The 19,653-nt window shown below is 45.6% G+C and overlaps 1 protein-coding gene across 1 annotated transcript; it reads right to left on the reverse strand.

The window, feature by feature from the left end:
• Positions 1-1,922: 1,922 nt before the first annotated feature.
• On the reverse strand, positions 1,923-19,336 carry zgc:113531 (uncharacterized protein LOC541359 homolog). Its single transcript, XM_038794108.1, has 3 exons — positions 18,600-19,336; positions 10,227-10,356; positions 1,923-7,637 (listed from the first exon to the last, which is right to left on the reverse strand). The coding sequence occupies exons 1-3, from the start codon at positions 18,918-18,920 to the stop codon at positions 7,456-7,458; spliced, it is 633 nt and encodes a 210-aa protein (XP_038650036.1). The 5' UTR covers positions 18,921-19,336; the 3' UTR covers positions 1,923-7,455.
• Between the last annotated feature and the right edge of the window lie 317 nt (positions 19,337-19,653).

Here is a 19,653-nt window from a genome sequence, read left to right on the forward strand (position 1 = left end):
GAGGGTTGTCATCTTTACAGTCTGCACCCTCCCTGCCAGCGACAGCGGGAGTGCATCCCATCTCCGAAACTCTCCCTTCATTTGCTCCACCACCCTGGCCAAATTTAACTTATGCAGCCTGCCCCAGTCTCGTGCCACCTGGATTCCCAAATACCGGAAATTTTCCTCAACTAGCCTAAACAGTAGCCCTCTCAATCTGTTCTCCTGGCCCCTTGCCTGGACCACAAACATTTCACTCTTGACCGTATTTAATTTGTATCCTGAGAACTGGCCGAACTCCCTCAGCATTCCCAGTATAGTTCCCATCCCGGCCACTGGGTCCGACACGTACAGGAGCAGGTCGTCTGCATAAAGAGAAACCCTGTGTTCAACCCCGCCCCTCACCATCCCCTTCCAACCCTCTGCGGCTCTCAGCGGGGAGAGCAGGCAGCCCTGTCTGGTCCCTCGGTACAACCTAAAGTACTCCGACACTTCTCTGTTGGTCCTGACGCTGGCCCTCGGGGCCTGATATAATAATTTGATCCAATCCACCAGTCCCTCCCCGAACCCAAACCGTCCGAGCACCTCCCATAGATAGTCCCACTCCACCCGGTCAAAGGCCGTCTCGGCATCCATTGCCACCACTACCTCCACCTCTCTACCCGCCGGGGGCATCATTATCACATTGAGCAATCTCCTCAGATTGGCCGCCAGCTGCCTACCTTTCACAAACCCCATTTGATCCTCCACAATCACCTCCGGTACACAGTCCTCCATTCTACCCGCCAGTACCTTTGCCAGGAGCTTGGCGTCTACATTAATCAGGGAGATTGGCCTGTAGGACCTGCACACCTCCGGGCCTTTACCCCGCTTCAATATCAGAGATATTGTGGCTTGTGACATTGTCGGCGGCAGGGTCCCTCTGTCCCTTGCCTCATTGAAAACCCTCGCCAAGACCGGGCCCACCAGCTCAGAGAACTTCCTATAAAACTCTACTGGGTATCCATCCGGCCCCGGGGACTTCCCCGACTGCATGGCCATTAGGCCCCCCAATACCTCCTCTACTCTAATCGGGACCCCCAGCTCTTCCACTTGCCCCCCCCCAACTGTTGGGAATGTTAACCCGTCCAGAAACCTTTTCATCCCCTCCGGTTCTTCCGGCGGCTCCGAAGTGTACAGCTTACGATAGAAGTCCCGGAATACCCTATTCAATTCTGCCGGATCCTCCACTTTGCACCCCACCTCGTCCCTCACTCTATTTCCCTGGCCGCCTCCCTCCTCCTGAGTTGCTGCGCTAACAGTCTGCTAGCCTTTTCCCCATGCTCGTACACCACTCCCCTCGCCTTCCTAAGCTGTTCCACGGCCCTGCTCGTGGATAGTGCCCCCAGTTCCGCCTGTAGTCTCTGCCTCTCCGAGTAAAACCTCCCCCGGGGACTCTGCGTGCTCTTCATCTATCCGACCCATTTCCCTGACCAATCTATCCATCTCTGCCCGGTCTGCCTTGGCTCTGTGGGCCCCAATTGAAATCAGCTCCCCCCGCACTACTGCCTTTAGCGCCTCCCACACGGTCGCCGCTGAGACCTCCCCAGTGTCATTCACCTGCAGGTAATTTTTTATACATTTCCGAAGCCTCTCGCAGATTCCCTCCTCCGACAGCAGTCCCACATCTAGCCTCCATTGCGGGCGTTGATAGCTCGCTCCCCGAAAAGAATCTATTTTAATCCAAGACAGTACAGAGGGGGGAAAAAAAAATATGGACAAAACATTGAAGTTTGTCACAGCCATCACCTTGAGTATCAAGTGAACCAGCAACTGAGATCAAGTGAATTATAAACAAGCTGACTGAAAATTGGCAATTGTACAATGGCCTGTTGCACATACAAAGTTTGTGGTATGCTTCGTAGTAGGTAGATATGAATAAATCACAAGCTGTTCACGAACATCTGTACTACTCAACTTTTATTATACATAGAAAATACATTTGTATCAGTGTAATTCAGAGTTTGTGGAAATAGAAATGATTTCTGAATGAATGGTACATGGAGATTTCTAAAGAAGCAATCTATTCTAGGTTGCAGTTGAATGTTGCATAAATGCCAGAAGGATGAAGTAATTGTTTATACATTCGGTGAGATCATTCCAATAATAGACATTACCAATGGAAAACCAATCTTTAAATGATGTCAGTGCATAGGTAGTTCCAGGCATGTGTTGGGTCAGCTGTGACATTTTTTTCCTTTAAACTAACCAAGCAGTCGGGTTGTTTGCAATTTTTGGATAGATAACAATATGTTGCTTACTGTAATATACATTTTATTTTCTAATTTTCGGGAATAGGTACATTGGTGAACAAAGGTGACAAATATGGGCACCAATATAAAGGTGGAACTGTGGTCCGATATTGGGAAATATGGTTACACTGTTTAAAGAATGGAATCAAGTATACAATTTTCTTTGGAATTCGCCGTTGCATGGGCTGAGTAGCTACTTCAGAACCACATACAACAGAACTATTTACTGAAAGCATTTGCTTTTGCTGAAATAAACACTGATGCATCAACATGATAGTAATTTTTTTTAAACTTACCGAGTATACGCATATAAACATCGACTGAAGTGGGCGACTTAAGTTCCACATTCATGTCTCATGCAATATTGAACACACATGGTTGGAACTTACTGCTCGGTTATAACTGCTGTAGCCCCGTGGCTAAATGTACCAGTATTTATTCACCAGATCAGCAATAATTTCTAGCCCTCTATCATTATCACACTTAACTTTCTGCTATCGTTTTTTTTATCAGTGAGTTCTTTAACATTTTTCCTTATAACCGTACAAGGTATGGTTTCAATGTGGTCATACAACAGTTGAGCCAAAAGAGATGTCTAGCCAATGAAAGAATGTGACAGAAAACTATCAATGGGGGCTATTCCTGGTGACACTTTAGCATCCACATTGACTGGTTAGAGTGAAGACCAGTGGAAAGGTCTGTAGTTACTATTATGCTCTCCTTCCAGGTGGAAACATATACGAGGCAGAGCAAATCCAGATTGAACACTTGAAAATAAAACAACATCAGTGGCTCAGCGAATCTGTTCTTTCCCTGTAAACTGACACAAGTCCAGCTTGTTTTTCTTTAAACTTTTGCAACTGAATACATTAAAACTCATGGTGTGTGTTCTTTATAGTTTATGATCAAAATGATAAGCATAAAAGTTTTATACACATATACGTAGCAAACCACAACATTCCAAGATTAGCCATCTTGTGAGTTGGTAAAAGAGCAAATACTGTAAAACAGAAATGTCACCACATAAGTAGGAAAGATAACTTTACATTTTTTTTTCTCCTTCCTTAGTACCAAGCGTTTGGACAACGTGAGCTTCATTTCTCCTTGTTGTTACCTTCAGAATTACTGAAACTGTGAGCCCAGCAATATTTCCAAACCCACCTCTCAGGAGACCAGTACTGGATTGAATTTCAGAAGGTATAAAGATGGGGGAAATGTTGGTTGGACGATGGTTTTCCTTAGAGATCTAAAAGTTGATTTGTAAATATGACAGTCATATGGGATGTAATTGTATTGTGCATATGATATTGTCTTGAAAATGCTGCAGATCAACAAGATGTCACACTTCTGGTAGAAAGTTGAGTTATCTCAAATATCATATTTCGCATAAAGTCAACAAGGAAACACCACTGAATAATTAGCTGTTTTAAAAAAATCTAAATTTAGAGTACCCAATTCATGTTTTCCAATTAAGGGGCAATTTAGCTTGGCCAATCCACCTACCCTGCACATCGTTTGGGTTGTGGGGGCAAAACCCACGCAAACACGAGGAGAATGTGCAAACTCCACACGGACAGCGACCCAGGGCCGGGATCAAACCTGGGACCTAAGCGCCATTGGCAGCAGTGCTAACCACTGTGCCATCATGCTGCCTACCAATGAATAATTAGCAAGCAGGTGGTAAACTACCCATCCAATAAATATGAAGGGAGCACTGAACTACAAATCAACAAAGAGCCACCTAAAAACAACTAGCAAGGTGGAGAGTTGGAGCCAATGAAAATACAATAATAGTGTTGATAAACTCTTTGGCCACCATCTTATTTAATTAGTATCCTGAAGATATAGTTACTAAAATAAGGATTTATAACATGATAGACACACAAAAAGACATGATTTAACAAAATTAAACTAACCCACAGTCTGCTTTTCCATGTTTGAACTCTCAAATTTCCCTTCAAAAATCTACCTCTTCCAGGTATCGATAGAATCCCTACAGTGCAAAAGGAGGCCATTCGGCCCATCGAGTCTGGACCGACCCTCCAAAAGAGCACCCTGCCTAGGCCCACTCCCCAGCCCTATCCCCGTAACCCCAGTTAATCAGCACATTTTTGGACACCAAGGGTCAATTTAGCATAGCCAGTCCATCTAACCTGCACATCGTTAGACTTGAACCGAGATTCATGGAGCTTTCAGTAGCAATGACTGTTGACTGTATCCAATCCTCTATTAAGGGGGACGGTTTAGCTTAGTTGGTTAGACAGGTGGTTTATGACGCAGAGCGAGGCCAGCAGTTTCAATTCCCATACCAGCTGAGGATTTCATGAAGGCATTGCCTTCTCAACCTTGCCCCTCACGGAGGTGTGGTGACCCTCAAGTCAGCTCTCCCCCTCAAAGGGAAAAGCAGCCTATGGTCATATGGGACTATGGTGACTTTACACTTCATTAAGATGCTTAACCTGGAAATAGACTACTATTTCTAGAATGTGGCTGTGTCTCACTGTCAGCAAACTATGGACTATAATTCCCAGTTGCAATGAAAGACAACCTCTGATCTCAGTCCAATGAATATTCCACATTTTTTGGGGAGAGGGTCAATACAATGCCTTATTATCAGAAGTATTAGCTACTTGCAGGGTATTCTGGAACTTGCTGTTTGTAAGCTGTGCTGCAATGGGAAAGAATTGATGGCCATTGTTAATTGATAACAAGGTATTCCTGGTATGCATGTAGTGTAGGGTAGAGCCAACAGTCATTGCTGCAGACAGCTCCATCAGCCTAAAGTTCCACTACCTAGAACCAGTGAATCCCTTCATCTATCTGTAACTTACATTCCAATCGGCTTTCCACTGTTGTGACTGCATCAGCTATCAATAATTTTGCGAGACGTTTCTTTGTATAAAACCATTAAAAAATGTACTTTTAAACAACTAATTGGAGAACTCTTACAGGAAAAACATTATACATAACTACACACGAGCACATAATATGGAACTAACCCTGTTCCTCTCACCAGCCTCTATTCCAGGTTCAACCCAACAACTCCCTCAGCCTAGAACTATCTCCGCTGATGTCAGCTTGGCACTCTTGCCTCTGAGTCATAAAGTTGCAGGTTCATAGTCACTTCATGTACTTGAGTTGTAGTTCGAGACTAACATTCAGTGCTGTACTTGAGGAGATATGAAATAGCAGAACTACCCACCTATAAAAGTGGATGCAAACTTTCTTGGTACTATTCACGGAAAAGCAGGAAACGTCTCTCATTGTCATGCCTAACATTTAACCTTAAGCTAACTACCAAAAAAGAAATTAACTGGTTATCTAAACTGTTTTTTCAGGATTTTTGCTGTGTGCAAATTGGTTGCTGCATTTCCCCACATAGCAACGGTGACAACAGTTCAAGATAATTAATTGGTTTCTGAAGAACTTTTGGATGTTCTGAGCTTGTGGCAGGTGCTACATAAACACAAGTTCCTTCTTGCATTGCTTTCCTACGAATGCTTCTACCCAATTCATGCTTCAGACTTTGATGCTACCAGTTTCCAATTAGAAAGCATCGCATTCCTCTTCATCCCTCCTTCAACTCATGCTATAAAACACTCCTACCCTACTGCTATCCCTGTATCATTTCCCACTGGACTGTTCTACTGGCTGCTTCATGACCTTGGACTACCACTGAGTAATTTCACAGTAAAGTCTTGCATATATAACCTCAAAATGTGTCCATAGTATTATATTATTGCCAATTTCTACTGGTTCGAATTCCCAAGAGCCTATTGATAAACATCAAACCCATAATCATGTACCTTACCAACTAACCACATAGTTCAGAAACATTTACATCAGACCAGAGTGGGTACAGAGGAGATTTAAGAGGATGTTGCCAGGAATGGAGAACTTTAGCTATGAGGAAATACTGGATTATCTGGGGTTGTACATTTTGGAACAAAAGGTGCTTAATTAAGGTGTACAAAATTGTGACTTTGTTATTTGTCGAGATGGGATTTTCAACTAAGTATATTAGAGAGGGCCATGAGTCACCACCTCAAATTATGCAAGGACAGAACCAGGTCAGGTGGTAGGAGGATGTTCTTTTCCAAGAGACTAGTGGACTTGTGGAAGAAGCTGTTGGCTCGTGTAGGGAATGATTTCCTTCAAATGAGAACTAGACCTATTTCTTTTCAAAGAACACGTACATTAATCAGGGCAGATTAGTCTTTGACCCCATAACGTGGGAACACAGAAATATTCCAGATTTTCCCCCCTAATTGGCTTAATGGTTTTTTTTTTTTGCCTCCCAGCAGATAATGCAGCCTTTTGAATCATCTTGTGGCACTGGGCAACATTGTTCTGTGGGACATGCTGTACGGACCACTGGATCTTTTGCTGTCATCATGGCTTGTATGCTTCTAAATCTTTCACTCTAAATACTGAAGATAAATAGTTGGCCACTGACAGTATATACTATTGTGGAGTTTTTAAAAATGAATCCCTTTGGCTTGAAATTGGTAGCATATTTAACAGCAGATGCAAAGCCAGTATCTTGCTGGTTCCAGCTGTGGGCCTATTTTTTTTAACCGCCATGACGCAATTATGGAGAAGGACCACCCTGCTGTAAGAATTGAGTCATCATTTGTTAGGGAAAGGAAATTCCCACACCGTTCTTGTTGGCTTTTAAGATACTAGTGGATCTCCCATTCCAACGCTTGTGCAGAACAGGTTATGAATATTCATGAACGTCACAACAGAATTTACAACTCTCATTCTTTCTGAGCAACAGAACATAAAGAGAAAGTTCTGTATTACGTCTAATGAAAACCATTTACACAAATGGTGTGTTATTATTCACCTTACATTCAGTGGTAATTTCTCTTTCTACCTCCTGGAACCATCACCAGTGTAATGCACTGAGCAGTTCCTACTATACGTAAATCTGACATGTTATAAAAAGGGACCGTATCTGAAGGCCTAGAAGTTTATGGTAATAGGGCACAATCCACAGAACTATTTTAAGGGCTAAGGTTATCATTGTGCACAACTATCCATTCCAATACATTTCAGTTTGCATTAATAGATTTGTGGCTTTTTTTTTAAGACATCAATGACTAAATATCCTGCCCAGCAGTATGCATCAGAGAACTGAGGAGATGCAGAAGTATCAACTGTGTCCACATTCTCATGTTTACTAATTCCGATCATCATTCAAAGTGCAATGGGGAACCATCACGCACTTGGCTACACGATTGCCTTCCCAGTATCCAACATCCTGACCATCATGGCAGTGGCAGTAGGTGCACTTGTCAATCCACACAGAGGTCCCTGCTGGGATCACCTGACTTTGAGTTAAGTCGCTGTAACAATTTGGACCTTTGAGATCACAACGGTGGGAAAAACAAAATATTGAAGTTATTCAGTTTTGATTTATAAATTGGAGATGGTTGAACAAAGTTATCAGGTTATAACTATTAAACAATTATATTAATGCCACTAAAACAAAAAAAGAAAGCCGGGGGGAAAAAATCTGTGGACAAGTTAACATTTCAGACAAGGCATTTCTTCGGCACTGAAAGATAAGTAGATATTTTAATAAAATCAGTTTATAAAAAAACGGAGGATGAGGAAAAAATAAAAAAAGATATTCTAAACTCAGTTATCTGTAAAGCAGAAGAATGTTAAGCTATGTAAAAGATTACTTCAATTAGGCAATACAGTGAAGCATTAAAGGCATTAAAGAAAGAAAATAATTCATGAATTTATACGGTAGTAAAATGCAAGAGAAAATGGCATCAAAAAAGGGAGAAAATGGACCCACAGCCTGTCAATCAAGTCTGTAATTAAAGTAGAAACTGTTGCCAACCTATCAGGCGCACCCCGCTTATAAACAAAATGCAACATATCAACGCCAAGGGGGCAGATCCACCTCTCCACATAACTCCTGCCCCTCTCCCCACCAGCACTGTGTTCCGAAAAATACTTCTTCTTGGGCAGTCCCTCAGGGTCAATGATGACTTTTTTTTCCCAGTTTGTGCATTCTAAGGCAAGCAATTCCCACATGTCGATGGGGATGTTGTGGTGACACAGTGGTTAACACAGCTGCCTCAGGGCCAGGGAGCTGGGTTCAATTCCGACCTTGGGTGACTGTGTGGAGTTTGTACGTTGGTTTCCTCCCACAGTCCAAAGATGTGCAGGTTAGATGGAGTGGCCATGCTAAATTGCCCCTTAAGAGTCCAAAGGTTAGGTGGGGTTACAGGGATTTTCACGTTGTGAAGCTGGCCCCAGAGGGCTTTAAAAACGGTGGTGGGGGAGGGGATTGGATACAGAATCCCATCCCTATTTACAGCGGCTCCCATTTTTGCCAACAGGGAGGGGCATGAATAATGCAGTGAAAAACAAAACCCGAACTCAGCAGGGCCATTTGAAATTAGAGCTGAGTTCAAACAAACCCTATTTTTACTGCTCTAAAGGCCTTAGCCCACAGTGTGGGAGTCATGATTTGGAGTAGGAGATGTAAACACTTTTCTTGAAGGACGGTTATGGTCTAGTTAAGTGAAACGATGTGAACTTATTCAAATCCCCATTCTTTTAAACATGAAAAAACTAAGCTGCAGTTGTCAATTAGAGTGGAAAAAAAACTGTCGTGCCATCACTTGACAGGCTATCTGGTGCAGCTTAGAAAAACAAATTCCCATCTGTTTTTTCAGTTCTAATAGATTTTGTTGCTGACATTCCAAAGGGTTGTTATTACAGCTGGGCCAACAATGAATGCTTGGCTGAGTTTTCATAGCTTCAAAACCACTTATTTCAAAAGAGGTAGGGAGCTTTGTCATTTTGATTGACAATTTTAAGACGCTATTAAAGAATGAGCTGTCTTTAATGTGGTTACTCAGTAGAAGTTTGTTTTGAAACACAATGAAGACTTGAGGGTGTTTAAAATATTGAAAACCTTTCATGAGTGAGATTATTTTTCAATACCAAATCTGTATAAGTAAGAGATCTCTTAGATTATTAAAAGTTTAATTATTTTAATCTCCACATGGCTCCGGAGGTCCACCCATAATGGATACTCTCTAAGTAGCTATGGAGATGGCATGGTTAGGGTTAGAAGGTCTCACAGTCTTTTATAAAATTGGGCTTAAATCTCAGAAAACAGAGGAGAGCCTTCTAACCAGCCCACCTCGACAATTATATAAATAAAATAAAGCAGATGCTGGAATCTCGAAAAAAAAGAACAGAGGATGCTGGAAAAACTCAACAGGCCTGGCAGTATGTGTAAGGAGAGAAAGCAGATTTCATGTCTCTTGTCCTTCATCAGTTCTGACAAAGCCAAAAGACTTGACGTGTTAACTCTGCCTTCTTTCCTTACAGATGCTGTAAGACCCGCACCACCTCCCACATTAGGAAATAATAGTTATGTCTGGCTCATAGAGATCAGTGTTGGGGGAGTAGTAGGGAAAGAGGAGCTAAAGTGTCAAACCAAAGTCAGCTGAGGTTCACACTTGAGGTTAAAATGGGAGTGTTCAACAAAGTGTTAAAACAAAATGTTTATCAAAGCAGATCTTAATCTGTATTTGGTCTCCCCGGGTTAAAGAAGCTTGTTCCATGAGTGGCACATTCATTATATTGTATTTGAGCTAAATTTCTGTCAGACAGCAGGAGTGTTTTGTATCCTGGAGCATGGTGTGGGGAAATGTCAATCGGCAGGTGTTACATTGCCTGCAGTTACACAGGGCAATGTCAGGCAAAGACAGCTGGAATTTGGGGTGAAAGGTGAACAATAAAGCCCTTCTCATTGATCTAATCTAGGATTGGAAGGGCCTTTCCCTCTCTGCAATATTGGGACTGTTTTGAGTCACAAGATAGCTGCCACTTCAACTAGGAAAAGTAGTATTCCCACCGGACAAATATAATTGTCAATGTCTACCCATTCTGTGTTCTGCACCAATTTTAAAATCTTACCATCCTTGCACTCTGGGCAGCACTTTCCTTTCTCATACACTGGATTAACACACGAGGGAGGAGCGCAATCAGCGACTAGACAGCGTGCAATTCCATCCATATCACAGGTACACTGTTCACACTCTGATGGCTGAAATGCAACGAGAAAAATGATTAGGAGCAAGATACTGCAGATACAGAAATCTGAAAAAAATAATGTTGGCAAAGCTCAGCAGGATCTGTGGGTCCGCATGACTAGAAGCTAAACAGGGAGAGAATTGTGATGGATTGTATACCGTGTACGAGAGGATGGAGCAGAGTGAAAGGTCAGTGGTTGGTGGGAGCAAGGAGAGATTGCAACAAAGATGTGTCGGTCATGAGACAAAGGAAGCATTAATGCATTAGAAGGTGCTGGTAGTGACATGAAGGTAAGATAGCAGAGTGAGTTAATGGGAGAATAAAGGGCAGTGCTCAGTGAAAACAAAAGTAACGGCGGGATTCTTTAGCCGGCAACCAGAGATTCCTGCCCATTGTCAACAGGCCTTTACATGGTCCGCTTCCCGCCCGTCGCAATCTTGCGGTGAGTGGGGCGGAACAATCTAGCCCGAAAGAACAAGTGACAGATGGTCCACTGGGGGAGGAGTGTTTTGAATGTTTAAAAATGGTTAAGATGTCAGAGAAAAACCTCAGTCTAAAGTTGTAGAACTCAATGTTGAGTCCTGAGTGCTAATCTTCCGATTAGGCACGTTTCAGCCTTCAGGACTCGACGCTAAGTTCAACAACTTTCGACCTTGGCCTTTCAATCCCATTTTGACACTTTTTGTATCCAAAACTTTTTCTGCCCCAATGCAATCGCCCCCTCACCCCCCCCCCCCCCCCCCCCCCCCACCAAACTAGGCCGCATGTCATTTGTTCTTAAGATTTGCTTTCACTGTGTTATTCTCCTATTAACACATTCTAATATCTTACCTTTATGCCACTACTAGCACCTTCTAAAGCATTAATGTTTCCTCTGTCTCGTAATCTACACATCTTTGTCACAATCTCTTCTAGTTCCCACCAATCACTAATCTTCTGCTCCACTCCCTCCTTTACAGTATATAATCCATCATATCTCTCCCTCTCTCTAGCTCCGAAGAAGTCACACAGACTCAAAATATTAACTCTATTTTCTCCCTCCAGAGATGCTGCCAGACCTGCTGAGTTTTTCCATCATTTTCTGTTCCTGTTTGAGAAAAATGATTTACTAGCAGAAAGGCGGTACGCACAATCCATCATAAAGGAATTAATGCTTAATAGGGACATAACAACAGATTAGTGTCTCAACTTCATATCAATTCCAGTCCAGACTCAATTGACTCAGGTTCCACAGATTTCTGAGAAATCAACACTCCAGATTTCCACCACCTTTATATAAATAAGTGCTTCCTGATTTCACTTTTAAATGGCCTAATTTTATTTTTATACCAGGAGTTCCTGCTGCTGCCCCAACTTCTGTGTGGCAGCCAATGTGCCAAGTAAATGTAGCATTATCATGCTTCACAAGACTGAATTTGGGCCCTACTGTGAAATACCAAGCAGGCAAGTCATCTAAAACCTTGAAAATTGGCCATTTTTTTAATGTTGCGAATGTGGTTCTATTACTCAAGCTACTGAAATTATAATGATCGGGGTAGAGTGAGGGTGGGTGGTGGGGTGGGGTGATGCAGCTGTTAGTTTCCTGGAGAAATGACCATGTGCCCTCCTCCTGAAGGTCGAGTGGAATTAGCACAGGATGGGAACTGTTGAACCCAAACCCAATTTAACTGGCTGTTTCAGAACCACTAATTTTAGCCTAATTTCTGGCACTGATCCTCTTTGGCTCATTCCTCCCAGATTACTCTGGGGCTTCACAGCCCTAAGTTACATTTTCCAGCTTAAGATGTCTGTGAATGTTAGGCCCAGGACTCAACATAGTCGCAATTGTATTGGGAGATAATGGTGGTCACGACCCTTGAAAATTGACAATAGTGATATTGTCAATGAAAATGGAAAAAATGGCAGACCTGTTGAATAATTACTTTGCATTCATAGTTTTAGTACATGAAGATGATAGCATGTTGGACATCCCAAAGAAACTAGTCAAGGTCAACGTAAGCAAAACAGTAACATTGAATCAATATTGATACTTGGGAGTGGAAAATTCCTTGGATTACATAGCTTCCATTCAGGATTTTAAAGGAACTAGATGAGAACTTTCTGGATGCCCGAATATTAACATCCAAAATTGTCTCAGCCCCAGCTATCCCTCCTGCATCCCGACCCCCTACCCCGACCTGGACCAAAGCTCTGACCACCATGCTCCCGGATGTACCCTCACCAAAGACGTCTGTGTCCGCCGCACCTCTGCCCAAGCTGAGGAGGTCGACGAGGATGATCAGGCCGCCAAAAAGACTAGACATGTGATTCCACTTCACCCCCGACAGACTTTGCGTATTTTTAAACAGGGGGTGAATGTGATGAACGGTTACTGTACCCTTATCATCATGTTGGTGATGCCCCTTTAAGACCGGGCTTGGAACCCTGGGGGACTCCGCCTCCGGCCCCACCCACCAGGTAGTCATATATAAGGGGCCGCCCTGTAGGTGGCACCCAGGAAGCACCCGTCTTGGCAACAGGCTAGTTCTCTGCTTATTAAAGCCTTCTTTTACCGTTCTACTCTCTCCTGTCGTTATTGAGGGTACTACATAGAGAGGATAATTTGCAAATAATTCTGTCTTGAGTAATGTGAAGTATTTCTATGGTAACATCATGAGTGGTATTCTGGATCCAATTGGCTGTTTAGGTTCAGGATACTAACCACTGTGCCACCACAACGCCCTTCAAATTCGTAAGATAGCCCATTTAAAACCACCTTTTTGGTCAAGGTTATAGTCAGCTGTCTTGATATTTCCTTATGTGGTTCATTGTCAAATTATTTCATTATTTTTATCCTGCTCGTCCACGTACTTTTTAAAGTTTCTAAGCTTTCCCCCTCTACTGCCATCCCAGGCAGTGCATTCCAGATTCCCACCACCTTGTAGTGGGGGAACCAGCGGGTGCCAGATCCCGGAGGGAAACTGTCGTGCCTGCCGTCGGGGTGCTCAACGTAGACGTATCGGGGGTTCACATGTAGTAGTCGGACCCTCTCGACCACGGGGTCCGTTTTAAGGCTCCTTGCGTGCCTCCGGAGAAGAACAGGTCCCGGAGTCGTCAGCCAAGGTGGAAGCGAGACTCCAGAGGTGGACCTCCTGGGGAAGGCAAACAAGCGGTTGTGAGGGGTCTCATTCGTGGCCGTGCAGAGGAACGACCTAATGGAGTGGAGGGCATCGGGTAGGACCTCCTGCCAGCGGGTGGCTGGGAGATTTCTCGACCGTAGAGCCAGAAGGACAGCCTTCCAAACTGTTGCGTTCTCCCTCGGGTTTCCCCACGGGTTATAACTGGTTGTTCTGCTTGAGACGACACCCTTGCTGAGCAGATACTGATGCAGTTCATCGCTCATGAACGATGTACCCCGGTCGCTGTGGATATAAGCGGGGGAACCAAACAGGGTGAAGATGCTGTGCAGTGCCTTTATCACCGTGGCTGAGGTCATGTCGGGACAGGGGACGGCGAATGGGAAGCAGGAGAACTCGCCAACGACAGTTAGGAAGTAGATATTGTGGTTGGTGGATGGGAGTGGGCCTTTGACGTCCACGCTTAGTCGCTCAAAGGGCCCGGGGGCCTTTACGAGGTGAGCCTTGCCTGGCCGGTAGAAGTTTGCACGCCACACAGATCTGGCAAGCCCTGGTCATGGCCTTGGCCCCCTTGGTGGAGTAAGGTAGGTTGCGACACTTGATAAAGTGGGCGAGCCGGGTGACAGAGGTCATTGTGAATGGCCCGCAGGCAATCCTCCTGCGCGTTGGTGCACGTGCCACAGTACAGGGCATCTGGTTCGCGAATAGAGAGGGGGGTGCGGCTTTCAGTGTCGCAAGGCTGCATACCGTGAGGGGGGACAAGGGTCCGCCGAACTTCAGTGTCAGGCTTCGGTGGCTGCATTGGAAATCCAGACCGAGCAGCAGGGGGGCGCAGAGGTGAGGAAGGATATAGAGTTTGAAACGAGCGTACTCGGCGCCCCGAATCGAGAGATCCGCAATACAATACCCCTTGATTTGGACTGCGTGGGACCCGGAGACGAGGGCTATGGTTTGGGACGCTGGATAGATGCGCAAGGAGCAGCGCCTTACCGTTTCTGGGTGGGTAAAGCTCTCCGTGCTCCCAGAGTCAAAAGGGCAGGGAGGGTCGCGCACGTTGATCTGGACCTGCATCATGGAATTCTGCAGGCCGTATTTGGTCGAGGGCGATCGCTCCCATGTGGGTAGTCTGAGTCCTCAGCCAAATCAGATTCACAAAAGGGCTGCCGCCGTCGGTCGCACGTGTCACGTCAAGAAGATGGTTGCTGCCAAGATGGCCGCCCCATGACTCGCACGAGGTCGATGACGCGTCATAAAGGGGCGTGTCCAGTCGGTGCGCAGCCGCATTGCGAGGCCTGTGAGCCTGATTTCTAGGCCTGGTGATCTTTTTGTTTCTGGGCCCTAGGCTTGGCCAGGCAGACCCTGCCAAAATTCCCCTTCTTCCTGCAGTCGCTGCAGATGGCGGAGCAGGCTGGGCAGCATGGACGTGAGTGCTGGCCCTGCCCACAGAAATAGCACGGTGTGCCCGCGGTCTTGGCGGGTCACCGCGCGGCACAAGACCGTAGCGTGGCTGAGTCTGGGGAAGTCCGAGGGGGGCTCGCAGGGTCCGTGGGGTACGTGCCTTGGTTGTGGCGGGCCACTTCCAGCGAGGTGGTGAGCGTTACCGTGTCCTGGATGTCTTTAGCTCCATTTTTGAGGCGTCGCTGCCTGATATATGTGGAACGGATGCCGGACACGAATGAGTCTCAGATGTGCAGGTTCATGTGGGCTTCCGCCATCACATCCTGATGATTGCAGTTCCTGGCGAGTGCAGTGAGCTTTTCCATGAACTCATCTAGCATTTCCCCTGAGCGCTGCCGGCAGGTAGAGAGCAAATGCCGGGCATGTACCTTGTTTATAGGTTTGACGAAACGCTTGTGTAGGATCTCGACCGCCTTGTAAGTAGTCGCCTTCTCAATCATGGCGGAGATTCTGTGAGTCATCCGTGGAGTAGGCGCAGCTTGCATGGCCCTAGGACGGGAGTCTCCGAGGATTTCAGGTAGGCCTCGAAGCAGCGGAGCCAGTAATTAAAAATCTCTTTTCACTCCAGTGTCCGTGCTTCCAGGTTGAGCTTCTCTGGCTTGAGACCTGCGTCCATCCCAACGTAGTTCTGCTTATTAAATTGTAGTACCCTCAATAACGACACGAGAGTAGAACGGTAAAAGAAGGCTTTAATAAGCAGAGAACTAGCCTGTCGCCAAGACGGGTGCTTCCTGGGTGCCGCCTACAGGGCGGCTCCTTATAAAAGACTGCCTGGTGGGCGGAGCCGGGGGCGGAGTCCCCCAGGGTTCCAAGCCCGGTCTTAAAGGGGCATCACCTACATGATGATAAGGGTACAGTAACTGTTCATCACACTTAGCCAACCACTGTAAAATAGAAAACACAAAATACAGGGACTGATGTAGCTAAGTAAGTGTATGCGCCTCCATTTGCCTTTTAAAATGTTGCCTTTCAATACCTTAATGGAAAATTCCTGAAAGTAGTTCCCTTTGATTTATAGATACCTAATACAATTGAATCCTTTCATAATGCTGTTTTGGAAGCCATTCAAAATATTATGAATAGAAGTTCCATACAATTTGCCAAGAATGTGAATCATTCTAATGACAACTTAGGAAAATAAGTGACTTGGAGGGGTTACATTGGTAGCAATAGATCAGTAAACTTATCTCAAAGCAGAGACAGGTCCCTGGCATCCATGTGGAAGATACATCTTTCTGCTTGTAACTACTTTTATGTTTTTGGCAAGGTTTTGAGTATGAGTCTAAATCCTAGTTAACATTTTCAGACATGCCCTAGGCATATGTTGACTAGGAAGGGGAAATGTTGATAGGGCAGAGGTTACAAAGTTCCTTCTGGAGGCCAAAGACAATGGACTTGATGGAAATAGAGGGATACAGACCCCGGAAGTGTAGAAGGTTTTAGTTCAGATGGGCAGCATAGTCGGCACAGGCTTGGAAGGCTGAAGGGCCTGTTCCTGTGCTGTACTTTTCTTTGTTCTTTGTTTGTACTTTGTTCCAATGATTAGGTGGAGAAAATTACTGCTCATCCAAGATTGGAGGTGTGGGTCAGTGGAAGGGGTCAAGACATGGCGGAGAGACAGCTGGATTTCATCACAAAATTTGGAAATTGATCCCATACGGGAAATTGATTCCCATACCGGCCTCCCCGAATAGGCACCGGAATGTGGTGACTAGGGGCTTTTCACAGTTACTTCATTGAAGCCTACTTGTGACAATAAGTGATTATTATATTATTATCATCATATCTGTGCAAGATGTCACCATTGGGTAACATGTAGGTGTAGGTGGCATGATGGCAGAGTGGTTAGCACTGCTGCCTCACAGTGCCAGGGACCCAGGTTCGATTCTGACTTTGGGTGACTGTGTGAAGTTGGCACTTTCTTCCTGTTTCTGTGTGTTTCCTCCATGTGCTCTGGTTTATTCCCACAATCCAAAGATGTGCAGGTTAGATGGAGTGGCCATGGTAAACCGCCCCTGAGTGTCGAACAGTTAGGTGGGGTTATGTGGATAGGGCGGGGTAGTGGGCTAGTATTCTCTTTCGGAGGGTCAGTGCAAACTTGATGGGCCGAATGACCTTCGTCTGCATTGTAGGGATTCTATAATTCTGTTCTATGACAGAGGGTGGATCTTTGCGGGTCTTCCAATGTGGCAGTGCAGGGGTGGTTTAGCTCAGTTGGCTGAACAGCTGGTTTGTGATGCTGAGCAAGGCCAACAGCGCGGGTTCAATTCCTGTACTGGTTGAGGTTATTTTCAACCTTTTTCAAAACCTTGCTTTTTCAACCTTGCCCCTCACCTGAGGTGTGGTGACCCTCAGGTTAAATCCCCGCCAGTCAGCTCTCCTCCTCAAAGAGGAAAGCAGCCTATGGTCATCTGGGGCTATGGCGACTTTACTTGTTACATAATGGGAGAAATACGAGTGGAACTCAGCAAATGTAGCCATTGAGCTGTAGAATGGATGTGGATCATGTGATGGACTGTGTCATAGGCTGCTAGGGTGAGGAGTTATGGCACCTGAGGGCCAGTTACAGAGAGCAATTTTGATGCTGTGGCAGGGATAGAAGTCTGATTGAAAAGATTCAAACAGAGTTGCGAGAAAGATAGCCACAAATCTAGATGATAACATCTTGAAGTAATTTGCTGGGGAAAGGGAATTGGCCAGTTAGTGAGTGCAGAATGGGGTTGAGAGTGAAACATCTCAAAGCATTTTTTGAAATGTCAATGGTGTTATGCGCCTGTGCTTTGAGATGTCCTTCTAGAAGCACATCTGTTTCTGACAATCCTTTAAATCTGAACACAAACCAATACATGCCATCATTCCTTCAGTGGATGCAGTTAATTCAATAATGATGTGCTGTTATCTGTACAGCTCGGATTCATAATCTCCACAACATTAACAGAAATGCATTTATTTTATATGTTTGGGGACTTTAATTTTGCAACAGGTTGTAGGTGAATGTCGAAATGACTGGTCAGCATTCGGGGTATGGCGCTGATTGCTCACCAATACAACCTAAAGAGTGCAGGACAAAAGGAGAAGAAAAGGGTGGCGCTGAGGACCCAGATTTGACTCCAGCCAGGGTTACTGTCCATGTAGGGTTTGCACATTCTCCCCTGGTCTGCGTGGGTCTCCCCTCCACAACCCAAACATATGCAGGGTCGGTGGATTGGCCATGCTAAATTGCCCCTCAATTGGGAAAAAATAATTGGGTACACTAAATTTACTTTTTAAAAATGAGGAAAAGGCCCAAAACCAGAGGTGAGGAGAAAACGAGAGGGGGGGGGGGGGGGGGAGGACGATAAAGGACTGTGCGAACTGAGGAAGTACAGAAAGATCAGGCACCAATATAAACTTGCAGGGAGCAGAGGGTGGAAAATAGAATGGGAGACAGTGGGAAGAGAGGGGGAGCGGGCTGGGGAAAATGGAATGAGTGCGTTCGGAAAGTGGAAAGGAAGAGAGGCGGGGGGGGGGGGGGGGGGGGGGAGACATTAGGAAGAAGCGGTGGACAGAAAGGGGAGGAAGAGAAACGGTCAGCGAGACCGACAAAGAGTAACTTAGTGAGGCTTGGACGGTTGCTGTTGATCAATTACTTGCCCATCCTTCAAGAAAGAAACTTTTAACATTGGCCGCTTTGAGCATTTACCTGGAATTGCTGCCCCAGCTCATAGACCCGTCCCCGGTACTCGCAGCCGATCCTCTCGCAGCGAGGACAGCAGTCACTGGGGTAGTGGCTGACATGGATACAGGCAGGCGGCAGGCGTACACACTCGGTGCGGGCACACACTGCCCCCTCCGCCGTGCACTCACACTGGGTGCACTGGTCCCACTCCAGCAGGTACCACTCGCCCACATAATACACGCTGCCATTCGCCTCGCAAGTGCTGGGCACCGAGAATGCCAGGCTCTCCCTGCCCAGCAGTGCCAAGAGCAGGGCGAAAAGCAGCCGGTGCGCCTGGACTGACATGCTGCTGCCGCCTCCTCCTTCTCCGCCTCCTTGTTTTGCTGCGGTCGAAATAACAATTGTTATTTTTGTTTTAAACTCTGCAGCCGCAAAGGCACCTTTCCAGCTGACCGCCGCGAGATCGAGTGTGTCTGTGCTCCACGGTCTCCTCTCCTCTCCTTTATCTCCAGACCTTTCGGTGTAGCGGTTTGTGTCTGATTCTCAAATCCACCTCTGTCAGACAGTTACGATCGATGGAAAAAGACACGATTGTTGAAAGAACAGCGAGGTTAATTTGACAGTCCTTTTTGGATTTGGGGAGAGGGACAGATTGAAGCACCAGAAACAAGTGCAGGTTTTGCAAAACTTTTTTTTAGATCCCAGCTGCAAATTTATAGACAATTCTTTCTTCCGCAGGAAATGCAGAACACTGCTATGCCCCCCCCCCCCCCCCCCCCCGGTGATAGGTTTATGCGCCTTTCAGAGGATGAGATCCTGTCTCCAGATATATCAAAAGTGCGGAATTCCAGATTTTCCGACTAGATGCTGTCCCGGTTGAGCTCCCTTTAATACCTCGAGTCTCCCCCTCCCCACCCACACACACGTGATCGCAACAATAAAAAACATGGATTAGGATAGTCCATCTCAATGCTTGGGAAAGCCTGGATTAGGATAGTTCATCCCGATGCTTGGGAAATCATAGATTAGGAGGCAGTGGTATGTATTGTTGCTGGACAAGTAATCCAGAACCTGGGTT

This window comes from Scyliorhinus canicula, chromosome 4 (assembly GCF_902713615.1).
Source record: "Scyliorhinus canicula chromosome 4, sScyCan1.1, whole genome shotgun sequence".
NCBI classification, from domain to species: Eukaryota; Metazoa; Chordata; class Chondrichthyes; order Carcharhiniformes; family Scyliorhinidae; genus Scyliorhinus; species Scyliorhinus canicula.

Bases quoted from the DNA above. Each gene is read 5' to 3' on its own strand.
- zgc:113531 (XM_038794108.1), bottom strand. From the start codon at position 18,920: ATGTCAGTCCAGGCGCACCGGCTGCTTTTCGCCCTGCTCTTGGCACTG. The intron at 10,357-18,599 runs GTAAATGCTCAA...GTTGCATTTCAG, and splicing joins AGCTGGGGCAGCAATTCCAG to CCATCAGAGTGTGAACAGTG. The intron at 7,638-10,226 runs GTAAGATTTTAA...GTGATCTCAAAG, and splicing joins CTGCCCAGAGTGCAAGGATG to GTCCAAATTGTTACAGCGAC.